This window comes from Apodemus sylvaticus, chromosome 22, assembly GCF_947179515.1.
Source record: "Apodemus sylvaticus chromosome 22, mApoSyl1.1, whole genome shotgun sequence".
Classification (NCBI taxonomy): Eukaryota; Metazoa; Chordata; class Mammalia; order Rodentia; family Muridae; genus Apodemus; species Apodemus sylvaticus.
The window spans coordinates 13,072,666-13,096,040 of record NC_067493.1 but is presented as its reverse complement, the minus strand read 5'-3'; the positions used below and the strand labels follow the sequence as shown (position 1 = coordinate 13,096,040).

General features: G+C 43.3%; 1 protein-coding gene across 1 annotated transcript; it reads left to right on the top strand.

Annotated features, from left to right (window-relative positions):
* The first annotated feature begins 5,664 nt into the window (after nt 1-5,664).
* Nucleotides 5,665-8,473, top strand: LOC127673301 (uncharacterized). The gene is given in 7 exon segments (XM_052168868.1): nt 5,665-5,796; nt 5,983-6,185; nt 6,721-6,768; nt 7,298-7,494; nt 7,741-8,088; nt 8,380-8,391; nt 8,394-8,473. Coding segments are annotated over 7 exon segments (1,020 nt in total).
* Nucleotides 8,474-23,375: the final 14,902 nt, after the last annotated feature.

Here is a 23,375-nt window from a genome sequence, read left to right as displayed (position 1 = left end):
TACCTCTGGACAGTAGGCCCAGACAATAACAAAAATTCTAATGCAATGAGAAAAACGCAGCTTAGGTATATTAAAATACTACTGCACATTGAAGGAGAGTTCACAGTCTCAGTTTACAAAAACACCTTGATCCAGATTCATGTTTGATTTAGAAAAACTCAACTTTATTTGTTCCTTTCCAAGTAGTAGACTGTAGAATGCAAGAATAAATATACTGTGCTTCAAATGACCCTTAGAAGGAGGCTACAGTTGGATCAGGAGCATCTCTCTCTCTCTCTCTCTCTCTCTCTCTCTCTCTCTCTCTCTCTCTCTCTCTCCTCCTCCTCCTCCTCCTCCTCCTCCTCCTCCTCCTCCTCCTCATTTACCCCAATAACCTCAAGACTGGTCCCTGCCACTCCCTGTAGGAAAAGTTTACAATTTTAGCTACCCATGTAGGACTCCCCTAGACTCAAAATATGTTATTTGGCTAAGAAATGCATCTCCAAACTTTACTGAAAATTCTATAAGTGTTTTTTTTTTTTTTTTTTTCTGGTGGTGGTGGTGGTACTGGTGGTAGTGGCGTGTCTGTGTGTGTGTGTGTGTGTGTGTGTGTGTGTGTAACTAATTGAAAGGTACTGGACACCTAAGGAGGGCATCTGAAGTTTTCTCTAAGTGTTTGAGCTTAGAGGATGGAGAGATGGCTCAGGGATGTGGAGCACTGGCTGCTCTTCCCAGGAACCAGGTTAAGTTCACAGTGCCCTCATGAAGGCTCACAACCTGATGTAATCTAGTTCAGGGGATCCCATGCCCTCTTCTGGCCTCTACAGGAACTGCATTCACATGGGCAGTAAAACACCCACAAAAATTAAATGAAAGGAAATAAATGCTACGACTGTCATTTGTTTTCTTGCAAACTTTCAAATCATGTCCTTTAATGTGGGGTTTTATGGGTCCTGGCTCCTTGACACATGGCACTTTCTTTCCCAGTGGGAGATCAGAACAGATGGAAGAGATCTCTTCTCAGTGGTGACAGACAGAGAAGATAAAACAAGACTAATAATCTGTGAAGTGTCCAGAGACTATTACTCAAGAACAAGGGAAGACCAAACACGATGGAATCTTGCTGGGCAATGCAACCTTTACCTGTCACAATCCTTAGGTTTCTATAGCTGTGATAAAACACTGACCAACAACGACTTGGGGAGGAATGGATTTATTTGACTTCCATTTCCTTGTCACAGACCACCACTAAGGGATCCTAGGGCAGGAACTCAGTGCGGGAACCTAGAGGCAGGAGCTGAAGCAGAGGCCACAGGGAGCACTGCTTATTTGCTTGCTCCACTTGGCCTCTAAGCTTGATTTCTTTTGCAACCCAAAGCCATGCGCCTGGGAGTAGCACCTCCTACAGTGAGCTGAACCCTCCCATGGCAATCATTAGTCAAGAAAAGGAAGCACACCCTTGCCTGAAAGCCACCCCAATGGAGATATTTCCTTGGCTGATCTTCAAGCCTCTTCCCCATGACTGTCAAATCTAGCTTCCCAGATGCCATATCAAGTTGACAAGAAACTAACCAGCACAGCTGTGACTCGAACTCGAGATGCCAGGGCAGAGGAGACTAAGATTTTGAAACCAGCATGTGCTTCAAGGCTCCATCTGTCCCCAAGCCAAAAACAAAATGGAGACAATAGTACTAGTTGATTCAACAGCAGCTAAAACCAAAAGAGTATAGAGCAAAGATTCTGTGTATGGTTGGCTGGGAACACCGTGAATGTGCTCTGATCTGTAGGCATATTGTTTTTGTACCCTGTGTAAGATTTACTCTTGTGTTATTTCTAATGCTGGTTTTTCTATCCCACTATCTGGGTTCCATCCTGACATAGATCTGTTGTTTATTCTTAGATGCTCATTGCTCCTCATTTATTCTCGGCCTTGTCAATAAAGGCCAATGAGCCAATCCAGAGCTTTAGAGGAGAGATGGTGGGATTTCCTATTCTAAGACAGGTAGCTATAGAGACAGGAAGTGAAAGAGTGGAACCATGAGGAGAGGTGCAAAAAGCATCAGGAGAGAAGACTTGGACCAAGAGAGGATAAAAATGCAAGTAATGTGGAGATGGTGACTGTGAGGAGCCCTGAGGAGCTTGAAGGGTTAGAATGAAGTGATATTTGCTCAATATTTGACTCAAGTCTATTTTAATAAACCTTACTTTTCTGTGTGGTTGTTGGGGACAACCTAATAAAAGAAATACAGCTGGGAGATTAAATTATTACTTAGATTTATTTGAAAAATTACCCAGGCTCCTACTTCTATTACATTTATGTTGTTAGTTTTGGATATGGGCATCATCACTCAAGTCTGACCTGTACAAAGGAAGACTGGGGAAACATAACTGACTTGGAAAAGTGAAGACACTCCAAAGAGACACTGCGCCCCTCCCTTGAGATACTGGAAAACCAAAGCAGGCACACCAGAAACATTTGGAATCCCGTGGGGAGTTTACTGCAGACATGGGGCCTGGTACTGGCAGGAGGAGAAACTTGACTCCCACAAAAGCCTCCCAGAGTTCTGGTCACTTGTCCCTAGTGTTGTACACTTCTTGCTCTGTATGACAAAGGAACCCTCATGTGAGGACCCTAAGTTGGGGTGTGGTGACCTTGGAGCACATTATTTGTTCCTCTTTCCAGTGTGCTGACTAGAATCACATCTCCTTTCCTTGCTACTTTTTGTTTTTTCTTTGTATTTTGATCTTGAGAGAGTCCATTATATAGCTTGACTCTGCTGGAACTCATTATGAAGAATTCACAGGCATCCACCTGCCTCTGCCTCCTGAGCACTGGGGAAAAGTCGCTCAATATCATATCCAGGCTCTTTCTGTTCCTCACTTTTGTCAAACCATGGAAAATGGTTTGCCACACTCTAGGTTCATAGGGCTGTCAGGGCACAGACTCTGACCCTAAAAGTCCTAGAGTCTTCCCTGTCTATATGCCCTCTGGTGGATGTCAGGGGGACAGGAGCAGATATTTGAGGAGCTGGGGTGTCAGGAAACAAGTACTACTGGCTGGTGCCTGTTGGCTGGTGGCTGGTGGCATCCTGGATCAGAGAAGCCGCAACAGTTTCCCTGGAATGCTCAGCCATTCTCCTGTGGCTCCCCTGGGAAAAAAGAAGGAGCCAGACAACATGGAGCTGGTGTCTCAGCCCCACCCTGGGTAAGTTAACATGGACTTTATATGAACACAGATTGGAAAGGAGCTGTCAACCAGACCCACCCAGTATATATAAGGGGCTTCCATGGCCTTGAACATGGGACATGCCCCAGCATTCCTAGGTAAAGCTGAATCTGTCTGGAAATATGCCGCTGAAGAACTCCCATTGATTATCCTCTACAGCCTCTGCCACAGAAAAGGAACTGTCAGTCCTGCTTAGGCCCTTGCTTCTGCAGATTGGACTGACAACTTTCATAGTGGCAGGGCCCCTTGCTCTGCAGAGAATAAGATAACCTGAAAGGTACATTATCTGATTTCATCTTCACTGCCTATCAAGGGCATCTGAGACAGGAATGAAGCCTCTGCCCCAATCCTGTTCTGTTGAGCTCACTGCAGTGGCCACCCCAAGTCTCATAGCACAAGAGTCAGGGAGGCCCTCCTTGTGCTTTCATGGAGAACCACCGCCCTCTAGTGGCCACATGATGCAGCATCCTATTCTTGGGAAGAGGCTCACAGGCACTCAGTCCATTTTTGTCAATTAACCTGTTGTTATCCCTCGTCACATTGCTACTGGGAGAGAATTTGAACAATTTCCTGGGTGCACAATTTATCAAACCTTAGTTAAAAATAAAAAAAACATATGATCTCCAAAGTTTGTCAGGCTATACAAACTTTGCCTCTGGTTTGTCTATTAGTATAACCAGAGTAGGCTGTACAAATCATTTTTTCTAGAACATTCTATTGCCTATGACCAGGAGTACTGTGCTTCCCCCCTTGAAGCTGTTGGGTGTTTTTATTTCCCCACAGCATGACTGGCTTCTAAGGCCAGGCTCAGAGAGGCCTTCTAGTTCGTTTCCACTGCCATGCTGTGGGGAAGCCAGACCACTGATCTCCCAGCTGGAAGACAATATAGAACCCCTTGGCAGGCCCAAGTTATGTAGACTTTAGACCCTTGAGACCTCATCTGGTAGGAAGCCCACCTGTATCCTGGGGTCAATTCTATCAATCTGCAATGGGCGCTCACAGAACAGGTATGGTCATCACCTCACATTGCTAATATGTGATGGTTTTGATATAATTTAAGTAAGGAGACAGAAATTAATGACACTCACTACCATGTTATATCTGATAACCCAGCAGGAAACTTTCTGCTGGGTGTCACTGAACACTATAGTGATTTATACAATGGGGTACTCTGACCAGTAAATCACCAAAATGATCCTGAGAGATGGCTCAGCTGTTAAGGGCACTGGCTGCTAGGGCAGACGACCTGGGTTCAATTCCTTGCACCCACCAGGCAGCTCACAATCATACATTCTTCTTTCCCCATTGGACTCCATTGATCCTATTTACCTCCCAAGAGAGTTCCATGCTGTGTATACTAATAAGAATTTTTGATATTTCTATAAAATCTAGGAACCATTAACTCCTCTTTTTCCTTCCTTCATTGTCTGTTTTTGCACAGAAGGATTACTTTTTTCATTTCCCTTCAACAATCTGAGACTGACCTGTGAATATATTTTAAAGTACTCATCAAAGATTTAGGATATGGAAACTCTTCCAAAGACTTCATGTTTTTCCTCAAGGTAGGGAATGTTGGTTTGAGGAGTGCATGTGGGACACCTGCAAACCAGAACCCAGTCAGGTATTGTCTGGGAACAAAGAAGAAGCACTCTGTTGCCTGTGGAAGCCCAAGGGGGGGCAAACACTAGGACACATAGAAAAAGAGAGGAGCCTTGATCACTCCCCTAAGAGAACGTCACATTAAAAAATGAAAACATACACTTTGCTAAAGTTTGTTACCCCAACACTAACCTCCACCACATAATTATTATGCCCACCTAGGATGGCCTGCTCTACACTGACATGTTCCTGGGCATAGGTAAATGGAAGATCTGTGTGTCCCTGGGTTTGAGCGTGTGTGTGTGTGTGTGTGTGTGTGTGTGTGTAGCCTTTTGTGTGCACATGTGTATATGAATGGGCACAAGTGCTCATGTGTGTCTTTACCTCTCGTAACACTATTAGGATGTTTCCAAGTTATAGGGCTTAGGTCGTTATATACACATGATGACATACTAGGAAACACATCTTCAGGGAGCAGGTCAGGATTGTGAGAAGACCCTAAGAGGAAAATGCTTTTTTCTGGGATGCTTGTGGTACAGAGGGGATGGTTTGGAAACTTCTGCCTGCATTGTCAAAACTGAGGCTCACCCTGATGCCAGGCTTCCCAGGACAGTGTAGCAACATGAGCTTATGGACACCACTGTGTCAAATTGTACACATAGGGAAAAAAGGACAGCAGTTTGCAGTACTGGTAACCACTAGAGAAAACCTATGATGAAGGGTTCACACTGAAGGACCTCAGGAAGTGACCTCACTTACTTAACGGTCCAGATGGAACTCAGAATGCTGGTTACCAGGTAACCAGAGGCCAACAGTAGCCTTACCTGACTTATTTGTCTGGAGGTGCTTGAGACAGAAGGATGTTCTCTTGTTTCTGGCGTTCAAGTGGTGCTGACCACAAAAAAGCTAAGAGTGGTCGCCTTGGCCACATTTGGAGACGTTGGATACGCCCTTTGACACACTGCTGGCGTGTATCCCCCAGGGATCCCGAGGTAACAGGCGAGAGCCTTTAGCAGGGAACTTTCTGGTTGGTCCCCCTGAATCTCTGAGGTCCATGTCTGGGTGTGGGTTCCTGTGAGACACTAAGGAACATTCTTTTATGCTCACTCTTCAGGGTACAGTAATGGATTGATGCTGTCTCTCAGAGTTTGTACATTTAAACACCTTTGCCTTCCTAGGTCTGTCCTCAGAATAAAAAGAAGACAGACTCTCTGCCCAAGCCCCCCAGGTTCAACTATAGAACCACAGAATATATTGAACAAATGGTAGAGTATTTACCAACTGCAGTTCGGTACAACGACCACCTCTCGATCAGCATTTTTCTTACTGTTTACCACAAGTATGTTACCACCTGGGAGGTGCTGGACCTGATAATGACAATGTGAGTGGCTAATGGCACCATGGGTTTAGGATGGATGTGCTCTTCTTCAGGCCTCTGTGCTCCCTCAGAACAAGGTTTATTGTACCCTGGCAGTGTTGGTCCTGGATCTGAACCTGCAAAGTGACATGGCCACATGTGGGGTTGGGGTCCTCTGGTTTGTGTCTTCCACTGTCCCCAGGGAGTATCAAGCAATGCCCTTACTTGTGCCTTGGGCAGAGCTCCTTTCCCATTTTTATAAAAGGTTCTAGGTCCTATCAGACCTATATGGGATTAATGGAACCAGACAAGGGTCCCTGGGGGACCACACAAGAAGCCTGGAACAGAGCAAGAGCCCTAGTAGGGAGCAGTGAGGCTTCCACACATTGACTGAACATCTCATGACACAGGGCCTCAGCATGGAAGTCAGAGCAGGGCAGAGAGCACCCAGGATCCCCACACCCTTTCTAGATTCTTCAGATTCAAGTAGCTCCCTGTAGATCTATTAGTAGTCTGGGAAACAAGGCCTTAAGTGTGACACCCTCATATAATGCCACAGGTATGCATCCTTCCAGCCTGACTCACGGGAGGACCAGCAAACAAAGAGGTGAGTGGGTTTCAGGTGAAATTGAGGTAAGAGACAATCTGTGCAGTGGGATGTGGTCGGGGATGGGGAGAGAAAAGGGAGGTAAGGGCCCATCTGTGGTGTGTGTGTGGAGGAGGGTGGTAAGGGCCTTTGTGTACCAAGTAGTGGTTGGGGTTAGTGCTGAGGTCTAAAGGCTTGAAAGGTGCCCTGCTTTGGGGATCACCACTAGAGGGATGGTACTTGACAGGTCACCTGCTGGTGGATAAAAATGGAGGTCTCCAATGGACTACATGGTTCTGAGGAGCAGAGACAAGGATGGAATCTGAAGGGCCCTGTTTGAATCCATCACCATTAAAGCCCAGTGCCATCTTTCATCCAAGAGACAGAATGTGTCTGGAGCCCTCTCCACATAACCTCTCACTCCTGACCACTATTCCTACGAGTAGGCAGGGTGGCAGTTACTGCCTCATCTGATGGGGGCCACGGCTCCACTGATGAAGCAAGGCCAGGCTTCTGACTCCACTTCCCTCCATCCTCCTCTTCCCCACAGCGACATATTCAGTTTTCTATCCCGCTGGTTTGAGAAATTTCCTGATAGTTTTAGTAAGGACCCAGACATGACCGTCATCAGGCGATTAATGACCTACGTGAAGCTCAATGTGCCTTCTGAAGAAGTACATGCCCGAGCCACGGAGCTGCTCTCAGTTCTGGAGGAGGAGGAGGCCAAAAAGCTAAAGCTTGACAAAGGTGAGGAGGCCTGGGGTGGGTTGCCTGGCAAGGTAGGATGGAGTTTTTGTGATGGGTTACACCAGGGAATTCTCCATAGCTTTGGCCTGAAGCCAGGGCTGCACAACAGTCAGGTAAGATGTCCCACTGTGAGTAGAGGACCGGTGATACTCTGGCATGAAAAGGTCTTGTATGACCATCAATGCCATCTTGGAAACTCACCCCATCCTAGGTCTTCACTGAAATCCCTTCTCCTTCTCCCCTTAGCTTGTGCAACAGCACCAGCAGAGCCCCCAGTACAGGATGCCTCAGTGATGCAAGAGAGTCTGACGGTGAGGCCAACTTCTGAGACAGAGCCACAGGGAGACCTGCCACCCCGAGAGGACACTGCGCTCTTGGAAACAACACCTCTGGAACCATTTGAGCCAGAAGCTGGTCCAGTGCAGCTTCCAAGTTCAGATCCAGCTCTGCCCACATCAACTGATACACAGTCACCTATAGATGTGTCTGCAGATGTGTCTGCACATGTGTCTGCAGATATGGCCGCAGATATGGCCGCAGATGTGTCTGCAGATGTGTCTGCCGATATGACTGTAGATGTGTCTGCAGACGTGGGTGCCAATGTTTCAGCTTCTGGGCACCTATTTCTACATTCTGTTGTGCAATTAGGTGAACCAGAATGTTTTTTCCCTCTGCCTGAGGTGGATATATAGCTAGGAAAAATTATCTTCTGATTTGTAATCAGCAGTGGTTCCCACCTAACCTGTTTTAATTTCTTTAAAGTATCTCTTTTTATTTGTTTATTTTCTTTCATATTGTTGCTTTGATTGTAATTTTTATTTATGTTTGGATTTTAATAAAAATAATCTCTTTATTCATCTTAAATGATATAGTTCATTTCCTAAGTGGTACAATCTACTCTTGTCTACCTGTAGACTGCATCTCTGAGACAAACAGGTCAATCACAGGAAGGGAGCCCTGGCAGGCCACCTGGATATAGGTAAAGCAAGCCACTGATGTTGCAGTAATTGGGCAAATACCAACAGTGGTGAACAGTATAAACTATGTGACTGTGACCTGGAGGTCTTGGTCTCAGCAGTGCCCCTAACAGTTAGGGACACAGATTCTAGAGCCCCATATCACAGCTCATGGACAGAGGTCTCTACTTTCTGGGTTTTTTTTTTTGAAATTAGCAGCATAGGAATCATAAGCACATTCCAACTGACTACTATGGACAGCAGGGGAATTCTTATGCAAAAGTCCCTATGGCATTCTGAGGGACCCAGCAAACAGTTCATATCAGGAATTAGGAGATGCTGCCTTCTCATTCCTGCCTGGGTTTCTGCCCTGTCTTCACTTCATGATGGACAGTAATCTGAAAGTGAGATAAATCAAGGCTTTTCTGAAATGGTTTTTGGTCAGTGTTCTAATACAGCAATAGAAAAGAAAACTAAGAGACCCTAGGGTCAGGCAGGACCCCCTAGCTCAATGCTGATCCAGTTTTATAGCTTGGTGAGCACTGGATTCAGAGAGAGTACAGCTCAACAAAAACTAAGAGCAGAGGGACTGAGGAAGAATCCTCATGTCAAACTCCTGCTTCCACCCACATGGATACAGAGATGAACACAAGCATACAAGTTCACACATACAACATGCATGCACATAGACATACACATACACAGACATGGTGAAATTTCCTGAATTACAGCTATTATCTAAAGTGACTATTGCTCCATATTTGTCTATTACATTGATTCAATTTCTCTGTATGCCAAATTTTTCATAAAACAGATGAAGTATCTAGCTTCAAGCTGGTAGAATGATAAGAAAGACCAAGATGCAGAAACCAGGCTTCCAAAAATAATATTCTTAGGCAATTGGATGGAGCTAGAGAACATCATACTAAGTGAGGTAACCCAGACTCAAAAGGTGAATCATGGTATGCACTCACTAATTAGTGGATATTACCTAGAAAACTGGAATACCCAAAACATAATCCACACATCAAATGAGGTACAAGAAGAAAGGAGGAGTGGCCCCTTGTTCTGGAAAGATTCAGTGAAGCAGTATTCAGCAAAACCAGAACGGGGAAGTGGAAAAGGATGGGTGGGAGGACAGGGGGAGAGAAGGGGGCTTACGGGACTTTCGGGAAGGGGGGGGCTAGAAAAGGGGAAATCATTTGAAATGTAAATAAATTATATCGAATAAAAAAAAAAGAAAAAAAAAGAAAAGAAAAAAGAAAGACCAAGATGCAGAAACCAGGCTTTCAAAAATAATATTGCTGGGTTTACTGTAAAAATGATCTCTTGGGACTAGAGAGATGATTCAGATGATAACAACACTGGCTGCTCTTCTCAAGGAAGACACTGTCCCTAGTACCCACATGGTTGTTCACAACTATCTGGAACTCCAGTTCCAGAGGATATGACTCCTCCTCTGGCCTTTGTGGGCACTGCATGCACGCGGTACACAGATGTTCATTACAGGTAAACCATTCATATACAAAAAGCAATTTTTAAAAAAGATCTCTTATTGATGTCTCCATGATCTATTATTTTAATTCCTGGATAATTTTCCCAGTGCAGTATCTTACAGCCCTGTGTGGCTTTTAAATGTAATTGGTTAAAATGAAGTACAAACAAAGGTGACATTCCTCAGCTGTTCTGACTGGTATTCAGATGCTCACTAGCTACAGCAGGTAAGGTACATGTGGGCACGCTTTGTCAGGAAGTCCTGTTTCCTCAGTGTTCAAAAAGCAGAAACTAAAGCTGGTCAAGCTTTTCTTCATTTTAAGAATTTATTTATGTGCATTAGTGTTTTGCCTGCATGTATGTCTGCACAGAGGGGCCAGATCACCTGGAACTGGAGTTACAATGGGTTGTGAGCTGTCATGTGGGTGCTGGGACCTGAACCCAGACCCTCTGGAAGAGCAGCCAGTGCTGTTAACTGCTGAGACATCTCTCCAGTGCCCACTCAAATTTCTCAAATGTGTCATCTGGCTTTGACCATTCTCAACTAAACTTTTTCTAGCTAAAGTTATACATCCAAAGTATTCATGTGCATCGTCATAAAAATCACTAATTATTAAATAGTCTAATTTGAAAAATAGAATATAAAAATGCAATTTTGGAAAAAACTGAGTGTGTGCCGCCTAAATTCTGTAATCTGATAATAAGCTTCTAACCATATTTTATTTTGTCTTGCAAAAAAAAAGCAATCTCTATTTTGCACATCCTCAATAGTTTTTCATTACCAAACTGTAGTGAGAGTGCACATACTTGTACATACATGGCTGCATAAACAGACAGACATATATGAGACATACATGTACATATGCAGACACACCTATTTGCATATATATATATATATATATATATATATATATATATACACACACGGAAAGTCATGAATACACACAAAGACACAATTTACCCAAATATACATGCACAGACACAGAAATACATACTTGCACACACCAACACATATTTACACAAACATATGTATATACATATATATAGACATTCATGTATACATGCATATATCTAGACACACTTATATACATATATACATAAACTGAGACACACTTATATACAGACACATGTATATGTATATGTATGTATATGTATATGCATATGCGTATGTGTATGCGTATGCATATGCATATGTATATGTATAAGCATACATATATGCATATGTATATACTAGACATACACGGTCTCACTGAACATGCAGACACACATGCATCCACACACATATGCATACACAGGAGACCACACACAGACACACTTCATCTGTAGCCCATTGGTCCTGCACCATACTGCTGTCCCTGAGCTGTGACTCTCTTTGGAGATGCTCCTCATCCTTCTACATCCATCTTTGGTCCTGATCTGTGATGGGAGAGCTTATCACACATACCTCCTGGAGTTGCTGCAGTGATTACCTGACATCTGGGCATTTCACTCATGGATGAATGGGAGAAATATTACTAAATATCAAGCCTTGGGGAGGGAGTAATGAAGACAGGTCCAATGCATGTAATTTCACATTAACCACAGAAAGCAGCTTCCAAGCAGAAATGTGTAATTCATGTGCTTCTGGACTTAGAACAAGGCTATAACTGATAAAAAAAAGGGGGGCTTATACTGGACCCACCTGACCTGTCTGTCCAATGCATACATTTATTGTATCTTGTCTCATCTAATATTGAGATGGGTTCATGGAGTATGCTTAATTTAGCAAATCAGAACTTGCATGCTCAGATAGAAAAATCCCAGTTGAGTAGTAGGTAAGGCAACATCAGTGGGATTAAGTCCTGGGCTCCAAACCAATCTCTGGGGTGTCACCACATCTTAACATGTACATGTTAGCTACTCACATTGGGAGAACAAGGGGGATCCCAGACACCACCTCTGTGCCTGAGACCAAAAACTCACAAAAGGGAAGCAGCTTCACTAATGGACATTTTGACCACTTGGAACATGGTCTCTTGGCATCAAGATTTTCTTAGAGGAAACTGTCTGAAACAGTGTCACAATCTGAAGGATGAAGAGACTTACTGAAAACAACAGGCTTCAAAGCTGAGGAAACAGGTTCAGACCAGCTGGCTGTAGAGTCCAGAAAACTTTTGCTCAGGTCTGTTCACTGCTACTGCTTAGTGATCTTTCTGGAATGTAAGTCACAGGGCTGTGAGGTTGGTGTGATGTTTGGTGAGATGATGCAGTTCCAGTCCAGACGTCCTTTGGTGATGAGCAATATTGTGAAAGGGTAAGCTGAGTAAATCCTTGTCCCCAAAACTTGATTCTTGGTCATGATGTTTGTGCAGGAATACAAACCCCGACTAAGACAGTTCCCATTTTAATGACTTGATGCCAGGAAATATTCAAAGGAAGAATACATAACAAGGAACAAAGAATTGGCAAAATAACAAGAACTGAATACAATTAAATGAAAAAGAAATGACTTAGTTATATGGGGGTGATTTTTCTTTTCTTTTTTTTAATTTTTTTATTCGATATAATTTATTTACATTTCAAATGATTTCCCCTTTTCTAGCCCCCCCCACTCCCCGAAAGTCCCGTAAGCCCCCTTCTCTTCCCTTGTCCTCCCTCCCACCCTTTCCCAGTTCCCCGTTCTGGTTTTGCCTAATACTGTTTCACTGAGTCTTTCCAGAACCAGGGACCGCTCCTCCTTTCTTCTTGTATCTCATTTGATGTGTGGATTATGTTTTGGGTATTCCAGTTTTCTAGGTTAATAACCACTTATTAGTGAGTGCATACCATGATTCACCTTTTGAGTCTGGGTTACCTCACTTAGTATGATGTTCTCTAGCTCCATCCATTTGCCTAAGAATTTCATGAATTCGTTGTTTCTAATGGCTGAATAGTACTCCATTGTGTAGATATACCACATTTTTTGCATCCACTCTTCTGTTGAGGGATACCTGGGTTCTTTCCAGCATCTGGCAATTATAAATAGGGCTGCTATGAACATAGTAGAGCATGTATCCTTATTACATGGTGGGGAATCCTCTGGGTATATGCCCAGGAGTGGTATAGCAGGATCTTCTAGAAGTGAGGTACCCAGTTTTCGGAGGAACCGCCAGACTGCTTTCCAGAGTGGTTGTACCAATTTGCAACCCCACCAGCAGTGGAGGAGTGTTCCTCTTTCTCCACACCCTCTCCAACACCTGCTGTCTCCTGAATTTTTAATCTTAGCCATTCTGACTGGTGTAAGATGAAATCTTAGTGTTGTTTTGATTTGCATTCCCCTAATGACTAATGAAGTTGAGCATTTTTTAAGATGCTTCTCTGCCATCCGAAGTTCTTCAGGTGAGAATTCTTTGTTTAACTCTGTACCCCATTTTTTAATAGGGTTGTTTGATTTTCTGGAGTCTAACTTCTTGAGTTCTTTATATATATTGGATATTAGCCCTCTATCTGATGTAGGATTGGTGAAGATCTTTTCCCAATTTGTTGGTTGCCGATCTGTCCTCTTGATGGTGTCCTTTGCCTTACAGAAATTCTGTAACCTTATGAGGTCCCATTTGTCAATTCTTGCTCTTAGAGCATACGCTATTGGTGTTCTGTTCATAAACTTTCTCCCTGTACCGATGTCCTCAAGGGTCTTCCCCAGTTTCTTTTCTATTAGCTTCAGAGTGTCTGGCTTTATGTGGAGGTCCTTGATCCATTTGGAGTTGAGCTTAGTACAAGGAGACAAGGATGGATCAATTCCCATTCTTCTGCATGCTGACCTCCAGTTGAACCAGCACCATTTGTTAAAAAGGCTATCTTTTTTCCATTGGATGTTTTCAGCCTCTTTGTCGAGGATCAAGTGGCCATGGGTGTGTGGGTTCATTTCTGGATCTTCAATCCTGTTCCATTGATCCTCCTCCCTGTCACTGTACCAATACCATGCAGTTTTTAACACTATTGCTCTGTAGTATTGCTTGAGGTCAAGGATACTGATTCCCCCAGATTTTCTTTTGTTGCTGAGAATAGTTTTAGCTATCCTGGGTTTTTTGTTGTTCCAGATGAATTTGATAATTGCTCTTTCTAACTCTGTGAAGAATTGAGTTGGGATTTTGATGGGTATTGCATTGAATCTGTATATTGCTTTTGGCAAAATGGCTATTTTAACTATATTGATTCTACCGATCCATGAGCATGGGAGGTTTTCCCATTTTTTGAGGTCTTCTTCCATTTCCTTCTTCAGAGTCTTGAAGTTCTTGTCATACAGATCTTTCACATGTTTGGTAAGAGTCACCCCAAGATACTTTATATTGTTTGTGGCTATTGTGAAGGGTTCATTTCCCTAATTTCTTTCTCAGCCTGCTTATCCTTTGAGTATAGGAAGGCCACTGATTTGCTTGAGTTGATTTTATAACCTGCCACTTTGCTGAAGTTGTTTATCAGCTGTAGGAGCTCTCTAGTGGAGTTTTTTGGGTCACTTAGGTAGACTATCATGTTGTCTGCAAATAATGATAGTTTGACTTCCTCCTTTCCAATTTGTATCCCTTTGACCTCCTTATGTTGTCGAATTGCCCGAGCTAGTACCTCAAGTACAATATTGAAAAGATAAGGAGAAAGGGGGCAGCCTTGTCTGGTCCCTGATTTCAGTGGGATTGCTTCAAGTTTCTCTCCATTTAGTTTGATGCTGGCTACCGGTTTGCTGTATATTGCTTTTACTATGTTTAGGTATGGGCCTTGAATTCCTGTTCTCTCCAAGACTTTAAGCATGAAAAGATGCTGAATTTTGTCAAATGCTTTTTCAGCATCCAATGAAATGACCATGTGGTTTTGTTCTTTGAGTTTGTTTATGTAGTGGATTGTATTGATGGATTTCCGTATATTGAACCAACCCTGCATTCCCGGGATAAAGCCTACTTGATCATGGTGGATGATCGTTTTGATGTGTTCTTGGATTCGGTTGGCAAGAATTTTGTTGAGTATTTTTGCATCGATGTTCATAAGGGAAATTGGTCTGAAGTTCTCTTTCTTTGTTGGATCTTTGTGTGGCTTTGGTATCAGCGTAATTGTGGCTTCGTAGAAGGAATTGGGTAGTGTTCCTTCTGTTTCTATTTTGTGGAATAGTTTGAAGAGTATTGGTGTTAACTCTTCTTTGAAGGTCTGGTAGAATTCTGCACTGAAACCATCTGGTCCTGTGCTTTTTTTGGTTGGAAGACTTTCTATGACTCCTTCTATTTCTCTAGGCTTTATGGGACTGTTTAGATAGTCTAGTTGGTCCTGATTTAATTTTGGTATTTGGTATCTGTCAAGGAAATTGTCCATTTCCTCCAGATTCTCCAGTTGTGTTGAGTACAGTCTCTTGTAGTAGGATCTGATGATTTTTTGGATTTCCTCAGTTTCCTTTGTTATGTCTCCCTTTCATTTCTAAGTTTGTTAATTTGGATACTTTCTCTGTGCCCTTTGGTCAGTCTGGCTATCAGGGTTTATCTCTCTTGTTGATTTTCTCAAAGAACCAGCTCCTGGTTTTGTTGATTTTTTGTATGGTTCTCTTTGTTTCTACTTGATTGATTTCGGCCCTGAGTTTGATGATTTCCTGCCTTCTACTCCTCCTGGGTGAAATAGCTTCTTTTTGTTCTAGGGCTTTCAGGTGTGTCATTAAGCTGGTAATGTATGCTCTCTCCGTTTTCTTTTTGGAGGCACTCAGGGCTATGAGTTTTCCTCTTAGCACTGCTTTCATTGTGTCCCATAGATTTGGGTATGTTGTGTTTTCATTTTCATTGTGTTCTAAAAAGTCTTTAATTTCTTTCTTTATTTCTTCCTTGACCAAGGTATCATTGAGTAGAGTATTGTTCAATTTCCACGTGTATGTGGGTTTTCTATTGTTTCTGTTGCTATTGAAGACCACTTTTACTCCATAGTGATCAGATAGGAGGCATGGGATTAGTTCGATCTTCTTATATTTGTTGAGGTCTGTCTTGTGAACAATTATATGGTCGATTTTGGAGAAGGTACCATGAGGTGCTGAAAAAAAGGTATATTCTTTTGTTTTAGGATAGAATGTTCTATATATATATCTGTTAAATCTAATTGGTCCATAGCTTCAATTAGTTTCATTGTGTCCTTGTTTAGTTTCTGTTTTCCTGATCGGTCCATGGAGGAAAGTGCAGTGTTGAAGTCACCCACAATTATTGTGTTAGGTGCAATGTGTGCTTTGAGTTTTAATAAAGTTTCTTTTATGAAAGAGGGTGCCCTTGCATTTGGAGCATAGATGTTCAGGATTGAGAGTTCTTCTTGTTGTATTTTTCCTTTGACCAGCAAGAAGTGTCCCTCAGAGTCTCTTTTGATGACTTTGGGTTGAAAGTCAATTTTATCTGATATTAAAATGGCTACTCCAGCTTGTTTCCTGAGACCATTTGCTTGTAAAATTGTCTTCCAGCCTTTTACTCTAAGGTAGTGTTTGTCTTTGACCCTGAGGTGTGTTTCCTGTAAGCAGCAAAATGTAGGGTCCTGTTTACGTATTCAGTCAGTTAGTCTGTGTCTTTTTATTGGAGCATTAAGTCCATTGATGTTAAGAGATATTAAGGAATAGTGATTGTTACTTCCTATCATTTTTGACGTTATTTTTTAAATTTGATTGCTTAACTTCTTTTGGGTTTGATGAAAGGTTACTATCTTGCTTTTTCCAGGGTGAAGTTTCCCTCCTTGTATTGGTGTTGTCCTCCTATTATCCTTTTTAGGGCTGGGTTTGTGGATAGATATTGGGTAAACCTGGTTTTGTCGTGAAATATCTTAGTTTCTCCATCTATGGTGATTGAGAGTTTTGCTGGATATAGTAGTTTTGGTTGGCATTTGTGTTCTCTTAGAGTCTGCATGAGATCTGCCCAGGACCTTCTAGCCTTCATAGTCTCAGGTGAAAAGTCTGCTGTGATTCTGATAGGTCTTCCTTTATATGTTACTTGGCCTTTTTCTCTTACTGCCTTTAATATTCTTTCTTTGTTTAGAACATTTGGTGTTTTGATTATTATGTGACGGGAAGTATTTCTGTTCTGGTCCAGTCTGTTTGGAGTTCTGTAGGCTTCTTGTATATTCATGGGCATCTCTCTCTTTAGGTTAGGGAAGTTTTCTTCCATAATTTTATTGAAGATATTTGCTGGCCCTTTAAGTTGTAAATCTTCACTCTCATCTATGCCTATAATCCTTAGGTTTGGTCTTCTCATTGTGTCCTGGATTTCCTGGATATTTTGGGTTACAAGCTTTTTGCATTTTGCATTTTCTTTAACTGTTGAGTCCATGGTTTCTATGGAATCTTCAGCATCTGAGATTCTTTCTTCTATTTCTTGTATTCTGTTGTTGATATTTGCATCTCTGTCCCCTGATTTCTTCCCAAGGCTTTCTATCTCCAAAGTTGTCTCCCTTTGAGTTTTCTTAGTTGTTTCTACTTCTGATTTTAGATCCTGGATGGTTTTGCTTAGCTCCTTCACTTGCTTGTTTGTGCTTTCCTGTAATTCTTTAAGAGATTTTTGTGTTTCCTCTTTCATGACCTCAGCCTGTTGACCAAAGTTCTCCTGTATTTCTTTAAGAGATTTTTGTGTTTCGTCTTTCATGACCTCAGCCTGTTGACCAAAGTTCTCCTGTATTTCTTTAAGTGTTTTTTGCATTTCCTCCTTGTTGGCTTTTGTATTCTCCTGGATTTCTTTCAATGATTTTTGTGTTTCCCTTGCAAGGGCTTCTAACTTTTGATCCATTTTCTCCTGAATTTCTTTAAGTATGTCCTTCATGTGTTCCTGTACCAGCATCATGACCAGTGATTTTAAATCCAGATCTTGTTTTACTGGTGTGATGGGGTATCCAGGACATGCTGGTAGAGGAGAATTGGGTTCAGATGTTGCCATATTGCCTTGATTTCTGTTAGTGACGTTCCTGCGTTTTCCTTTTGCCATCTAGCTCTCACTGGTGTTACTTGGTCTTGTCAATGCTGGACTCACTAGTGCAAGCTGCCCCTTCCCCGTTGGCCTCTGGTGCACAGCTTACACCCTGCACTGCCTGTAGACAGGGTGCTGCTGTCCAGGCTGTTCAGATCCCGAAGCAGGCACCTGAAGGCTCCTGCTGGGGCCCGCAGTATTTACGGGAGCACACCGACTTCTCCCAGCTGGCCGCCCGGAAGCCCCCGCTAGCCTCTTGAGGGACCTGGAGATGTGGTGCGTCTGCCCAGGCTGAGCTGAAGCGGAGAGAGTTGAGCTGAGGGCTTCTGCCTGAGGCCTTGCCCCAGATTGTGTCTGTGGACCAGATGGAGCCCGTGTGCACCCCCAGGGAGCGCCGAAGGTGTATGCTGCTGTGACCTCCCCTGTGTTCCACTCACTCCGCTGGGCAGCCGATTCCCCAACCAGGCTGGCGCACACAAGGTTAGCCTGGCCACCCAGTCCCTGAGTCCAGGCAAAAGCCTGGGAGGCCAAGGTCCGAGCAAAGTTCCCCTAGGGCTATTACTGTTAATTGGGTCTGCCAGGTGACCTGGATGGCCGGCGTGCGCGTCTGCGCTCCCCGAAAGCACCGGGAGAGTCTGCTGTGCTAACAATCTCCTGGGTGGGTTGACACATAGATGGCCCACCAAGCTGCCCAGTTCTTGGGGTCAGTCCTGTGCCTTTTGGGGCCTAGACCCCCGTTTTGTTAGCCTCAGGCTACGCTTGTTAGCCGTCTCTGCCCTCCCGAGCACTCTGGGTCCTGTAGGCAAAATGGCGGCGCGTGCGCTGGCCAGGGCAAAAAAACCTCCTGGCTGGGTTGGCGCCCCGATGGCTACTCGAACAGCCCAGGGCCTGGGTGCAGGCCAACGCCCGTCCGGCTCAGACCCCTGCGGTGTTGGCCTTGGATTATGTTTGTGTACCTCAGTCTGTCCGATCTCTGGAGTCCGAAATCAAGATGGAGGTGAGTCTCTCCTGACTGGCGGGAAGCCGAGTTCTGAAGTGGCTTCCGTGCAGCGAAAGGCTCCGCAGAACCGCAGCTGCTTGCCGCCCGGCTGGTCAGCGAAGGTCAGTGGTCGTGGGCACAGGGCCTAACTGGACCCTGTGTCGCCTTGGTTCCACTGCTGATGGCCCTTCAGCTGGAGCAGCCACTGTTGCACTGCTGCCGCCGCCGCCGCCGCCGAGGGTGATTTTTCTTGAAGGAGAAAGCAATAATATTCAACAACCATTTTTACAAAGATTTTTAATTATGTGAACTTAGGAGGTCTGTGTGAATATGTATACATGAGTGCAGTACCCACACAGGCCAGAGGAGGGCACCCAATCCCCTGGAGCTGGAGTTTCAGGTGCTTGTGAGCCAGCTGACATAGGCTCTGGGAAAGAACTCAGCTCCTCTGGAAGAGCAGTAGATGACCTTAACCACTGAGCTATTTCCCCAGCAAACCTCAACACATCTTTTCAAGCTAAAAATCTCACTATAACTCCTGGAATTAGTAAGTGTCTCTGTACCTCCAGATGCTAGGTCCAGACCAAATAAAAAATCCTAATGCAATGAGAAAAACCCAAGCTTGGGCATATTAAAATACTGCTGCAAGTTGACGGAGAGTTCACAGTCTCACTTTACAAAAACACCTTGACCCAGATTCATGTTTGATTTAGAAAAATTCAACTTTATTAGTTCCTTTCCAAGTAGTAGACTGTAGAATCCAAGAATAAAATTACTGTGCTTCAAATTTCCTGTAGAAGGAGTTTACAGATGAATCAGGACTCTCTCTCTCTCTCTCTCTCTCTCTCTGTCTCTCTCTCTGTCTCTGTCTCTCTCTCTCTCTGTGTCTGTCTCTCTCTCTCATCTATCTATCTATCTATCTATCATTTATCTCATTCTCATTTACCCCAATAACTTAATGAAGTCTGTAGAAGACTGTTCCCTGCCTCTCCCTGTAGGAAAAGTTTACATTTTCAGCTACCTAAGTAGGACTCCCTAGATTCCAATCGTGTTGTTTGGTTAAGAAATGCAACTCCAAACTTTAGTGAAAATTCCATAAGGGTTTATTTTTTTTTTGGTGGTGATTGTGGTGGTAGTGGTGTGTGTGTGTGTGTGTGTGTTTAAAATATTCTACTCAAATTAGTGGTGATTGTGATGGTGGTGGTGGTGACGGTGGTTTGTGTGTGTGTGATTGTTAAAATATTCTACTCAAAGAAATCTGTATAAAGAACCAAATTCCAAGATAATCTGTGCCCAAATGAATCTTTTAATTTCTTCTCTAAATTTATTTTCAAATGAAAAGTCTATTAGTTGGTGTCCAACTCTAGAATATGGTTCAGAGAGAGAGAAGGTTCATGCTGTGTAGCATTAGACTCGTGATCCTGCTGCCTCAGAGTCCCAGGCCTGTACTTTCATACTGGACTTGAAATCTATGGAAAAGAAATCAGATTCTAGCCTGGACTACATAGCAAGATGCTGGCTCAAGGGCCTGGAGAGATGGCTCAGCAGTTAAAAGGCGCTTGCCACCAAGCCTAACAACTAACAACTCAGGCGAATGGTCCTAAAATCACAATGGCCATACTGATTGGGAAAAGTCTTTGAGGTGGATCTTTTCCAAATGACCCCCCCCCCCACCACCACCAAGGGCCCTGAAATACTGGTCTTGATGTGCCATTCAGGAATCCTTCAACTTCCTGTATAGACACAGCCATGAGCCCATTGCAAACAGAGGGACAGTGTTTGTGTCTGTATCCATCTGCTTTCACAGAAAATGACCTTGTACAGTATTTTAAGTTGCTTCTTCTAGTAATTTCCCAGACAAACTTTTGCTTTCTGAATGCAGGCAGCAGAGTCCCTGTTGCACTGAGGATGTCTTGTGGTGAAAGGAAATTAAACTTTTCACCAACAGAAAGGTGGTCATTCTTCTTGTGAGCACACAGGACACAGCTGGAACACATCAGTCATGGTAGCTGGGCATTCCACAAACCTAGTAGATAAGGTAGGAGCCCACCTGCTTCAGATGCATTTTGTGTTACCAACAGCATGAACCAAAAAAATTTCCATTTATAATATTTCATTAATTCTATTCATCTTAACCAAGAATAAAAATGTATTCAGAAACATGGGTATGAAAAGTGATGCTTGTATATTCTACATAGTGCCACACCCATTTATTATATCATAACACATTAAAAATAAATATAATCTAATTTTGATAGATACTACTAATATTGTCTCTTTTGTTTTCTGAAAACTGCCAGACTAGAGTTTTAAAAATCACAATGACAAATCTAATCAGTGCTATCTCAGGTGTAATTGAAACATTATTTTCATGACTCACTTTAGAAAGGATATTTCAAAAACTGTATCGAAAAATGTCTCTTTTAATAATAGGTTTCCATGGCAATATTGCAATTAATGATCTAACTACCACAGTTAACCATGCACACCAAAGTGTAACACAGAGAAACTGCAAAGTGATTCTTACCAGCAGTCACTGCTGCTGAAAGTAAAGCAAGAATAAAGTAGTTCATGCCTTTGTTATTGGCAAGTTATTACTGAGTTCATGGAAATAAGCATAATCCATTCAAAATGTAATTATATAAACTCCAATATAAAGCTCCAATCCTGTTAGATACATACATAATGGAAGATCTACATTGATTTTAAAAAAATGTTCAAAAAAGTAGTTCCTTCTCAAATTGCCTTTAAATCTCTGATTTATTTCTAAGCCTAGGTTAAAAATTCTGAGACTAGTAAATATTTCGTGGACATATGTGGTCCCAGTACACCCTCAAAACAAACAAACAAACAAACAAACAAATCCTAACTCCCAAACCAAACAACAGAATTCTAAGCCAAGAAGTCGAGTTTTTTAAAACACTCGTAACTTGATTCCCACTGTCAACACCAGTCTAAAAGATGTCACCGCTTCTACTTGAGAGATCCAGTGTAAAGAATTTAAGGGAAGGAAATCACTGGCTGTCCTGGGCAATAGGGCCACTTAGTATAGTCAGCATCCCATGGGGAGAAGGCTGCTACGTGTCCCTGGGAGACTGAGATCTCTGAGACAGCGTGGAAGGGATGCACCCACAGCAAATGAGGCAGAGGGCTTTCTGGATCTCTTGGTTTCTGAAAGAATGTATGACGGGGTTGACGATGGAATTTCATCAACCTGCACACTGCACCAGAATACTGTGCACAGCTGGGGAATGCTTAAGTGGAGGTCCCAATGCAGGTATGAGGGACCCACCAAACACTATCAGGGATTGGGAGGTGCTGTCAGTATGGCTCCTGCTGAGAAAGTGTAGAGACCTGAGTTGTGATCCCCAACATTCACATAGGAAACTGGTGTGATCATGTGCATTGGATACCATGAGTGCTGCTGTTTTGTTTAGTTTTGGTTTTTGTTTGGTTTTTTTGCCCCATCTATTATGCCCTGGGTAAAGTTGGTACCTGTCACCCACAGAGACACACACAGACACACACACACATACGCACACAAACACTCACAACCAAGTGCACACACAAAATTTGGCTGTGAAATTACTGAAACACACAAGAGACACCTCAAAAAACTTAAAACTTTATTCTGGAGACAAATATGAGTTTTCATGGCCCCTTAACTGCACACCCCCTCTATGTGGTAACACTTTGAAGTTTTCATATTACCTAAACAAGAGAAGTTAGAAATGAAGGTACTTTTCAAGTGTATTGATGTAAATATCATCTGGTAGGCAAGTTAAAGGAAATAGGGGAATCTGGGGGCTGGAGAGAGGGCTCAGCAGTTAACTGCACTGGCTGCCCTACTTAAAGACTACGGACAGTACCTCCCACCATTTCACATGGTTAGCCCTATAAAACAAAAAGTCTGCCCTGTGGTAGAGTGGGCACCTGGGGGACATCCTCTCCCACCCCCTCACACAGGCCTTAAAGACTTGGGTTTAGTTCAGCACACATATGGTTGCTCACAACCACCTGTTACTCCAGTTCCAAGAGATTCAATGTCCTCTTCTGACCTCTGAGGGCCCTGCATATATGTGATGCATTAGCATACATGCAGAAAAAACACCCATACACATAAAAGAAAAATTAAAATTGGTGGGAGTGAGCCTGAGACATATGACCCCTGCCTGGGGCCACCTGAGCGGCCAAGCAAGGAGCAAGCCTTAGACAACCAGCAATCCAGCCCCAATGGGGCCAAAAGAGGAGCTAGCCTAAGATGATCTCCAGTCACTTGATGTGGGGTAAGCACAGGCATCCTCCATGCACGATGACCCGTGTCCAGAGTCATTATGCACAAATGGGGCAGAACACTACCCCTTGCTTGCTGCTGCATTGGATGGCCCAGCTGGGGCAGGGTAGGAGAGCTTCCCCTGGTGGTGCATGTGAGGGTGTCAGGAATCCTTGCAAGCAAAGAATTGTGAACAAAAGGGTATATTGGGAGATACACTGTGACACACTACAACTTCCACAAGGAGATTTTCTTCTCTGTTG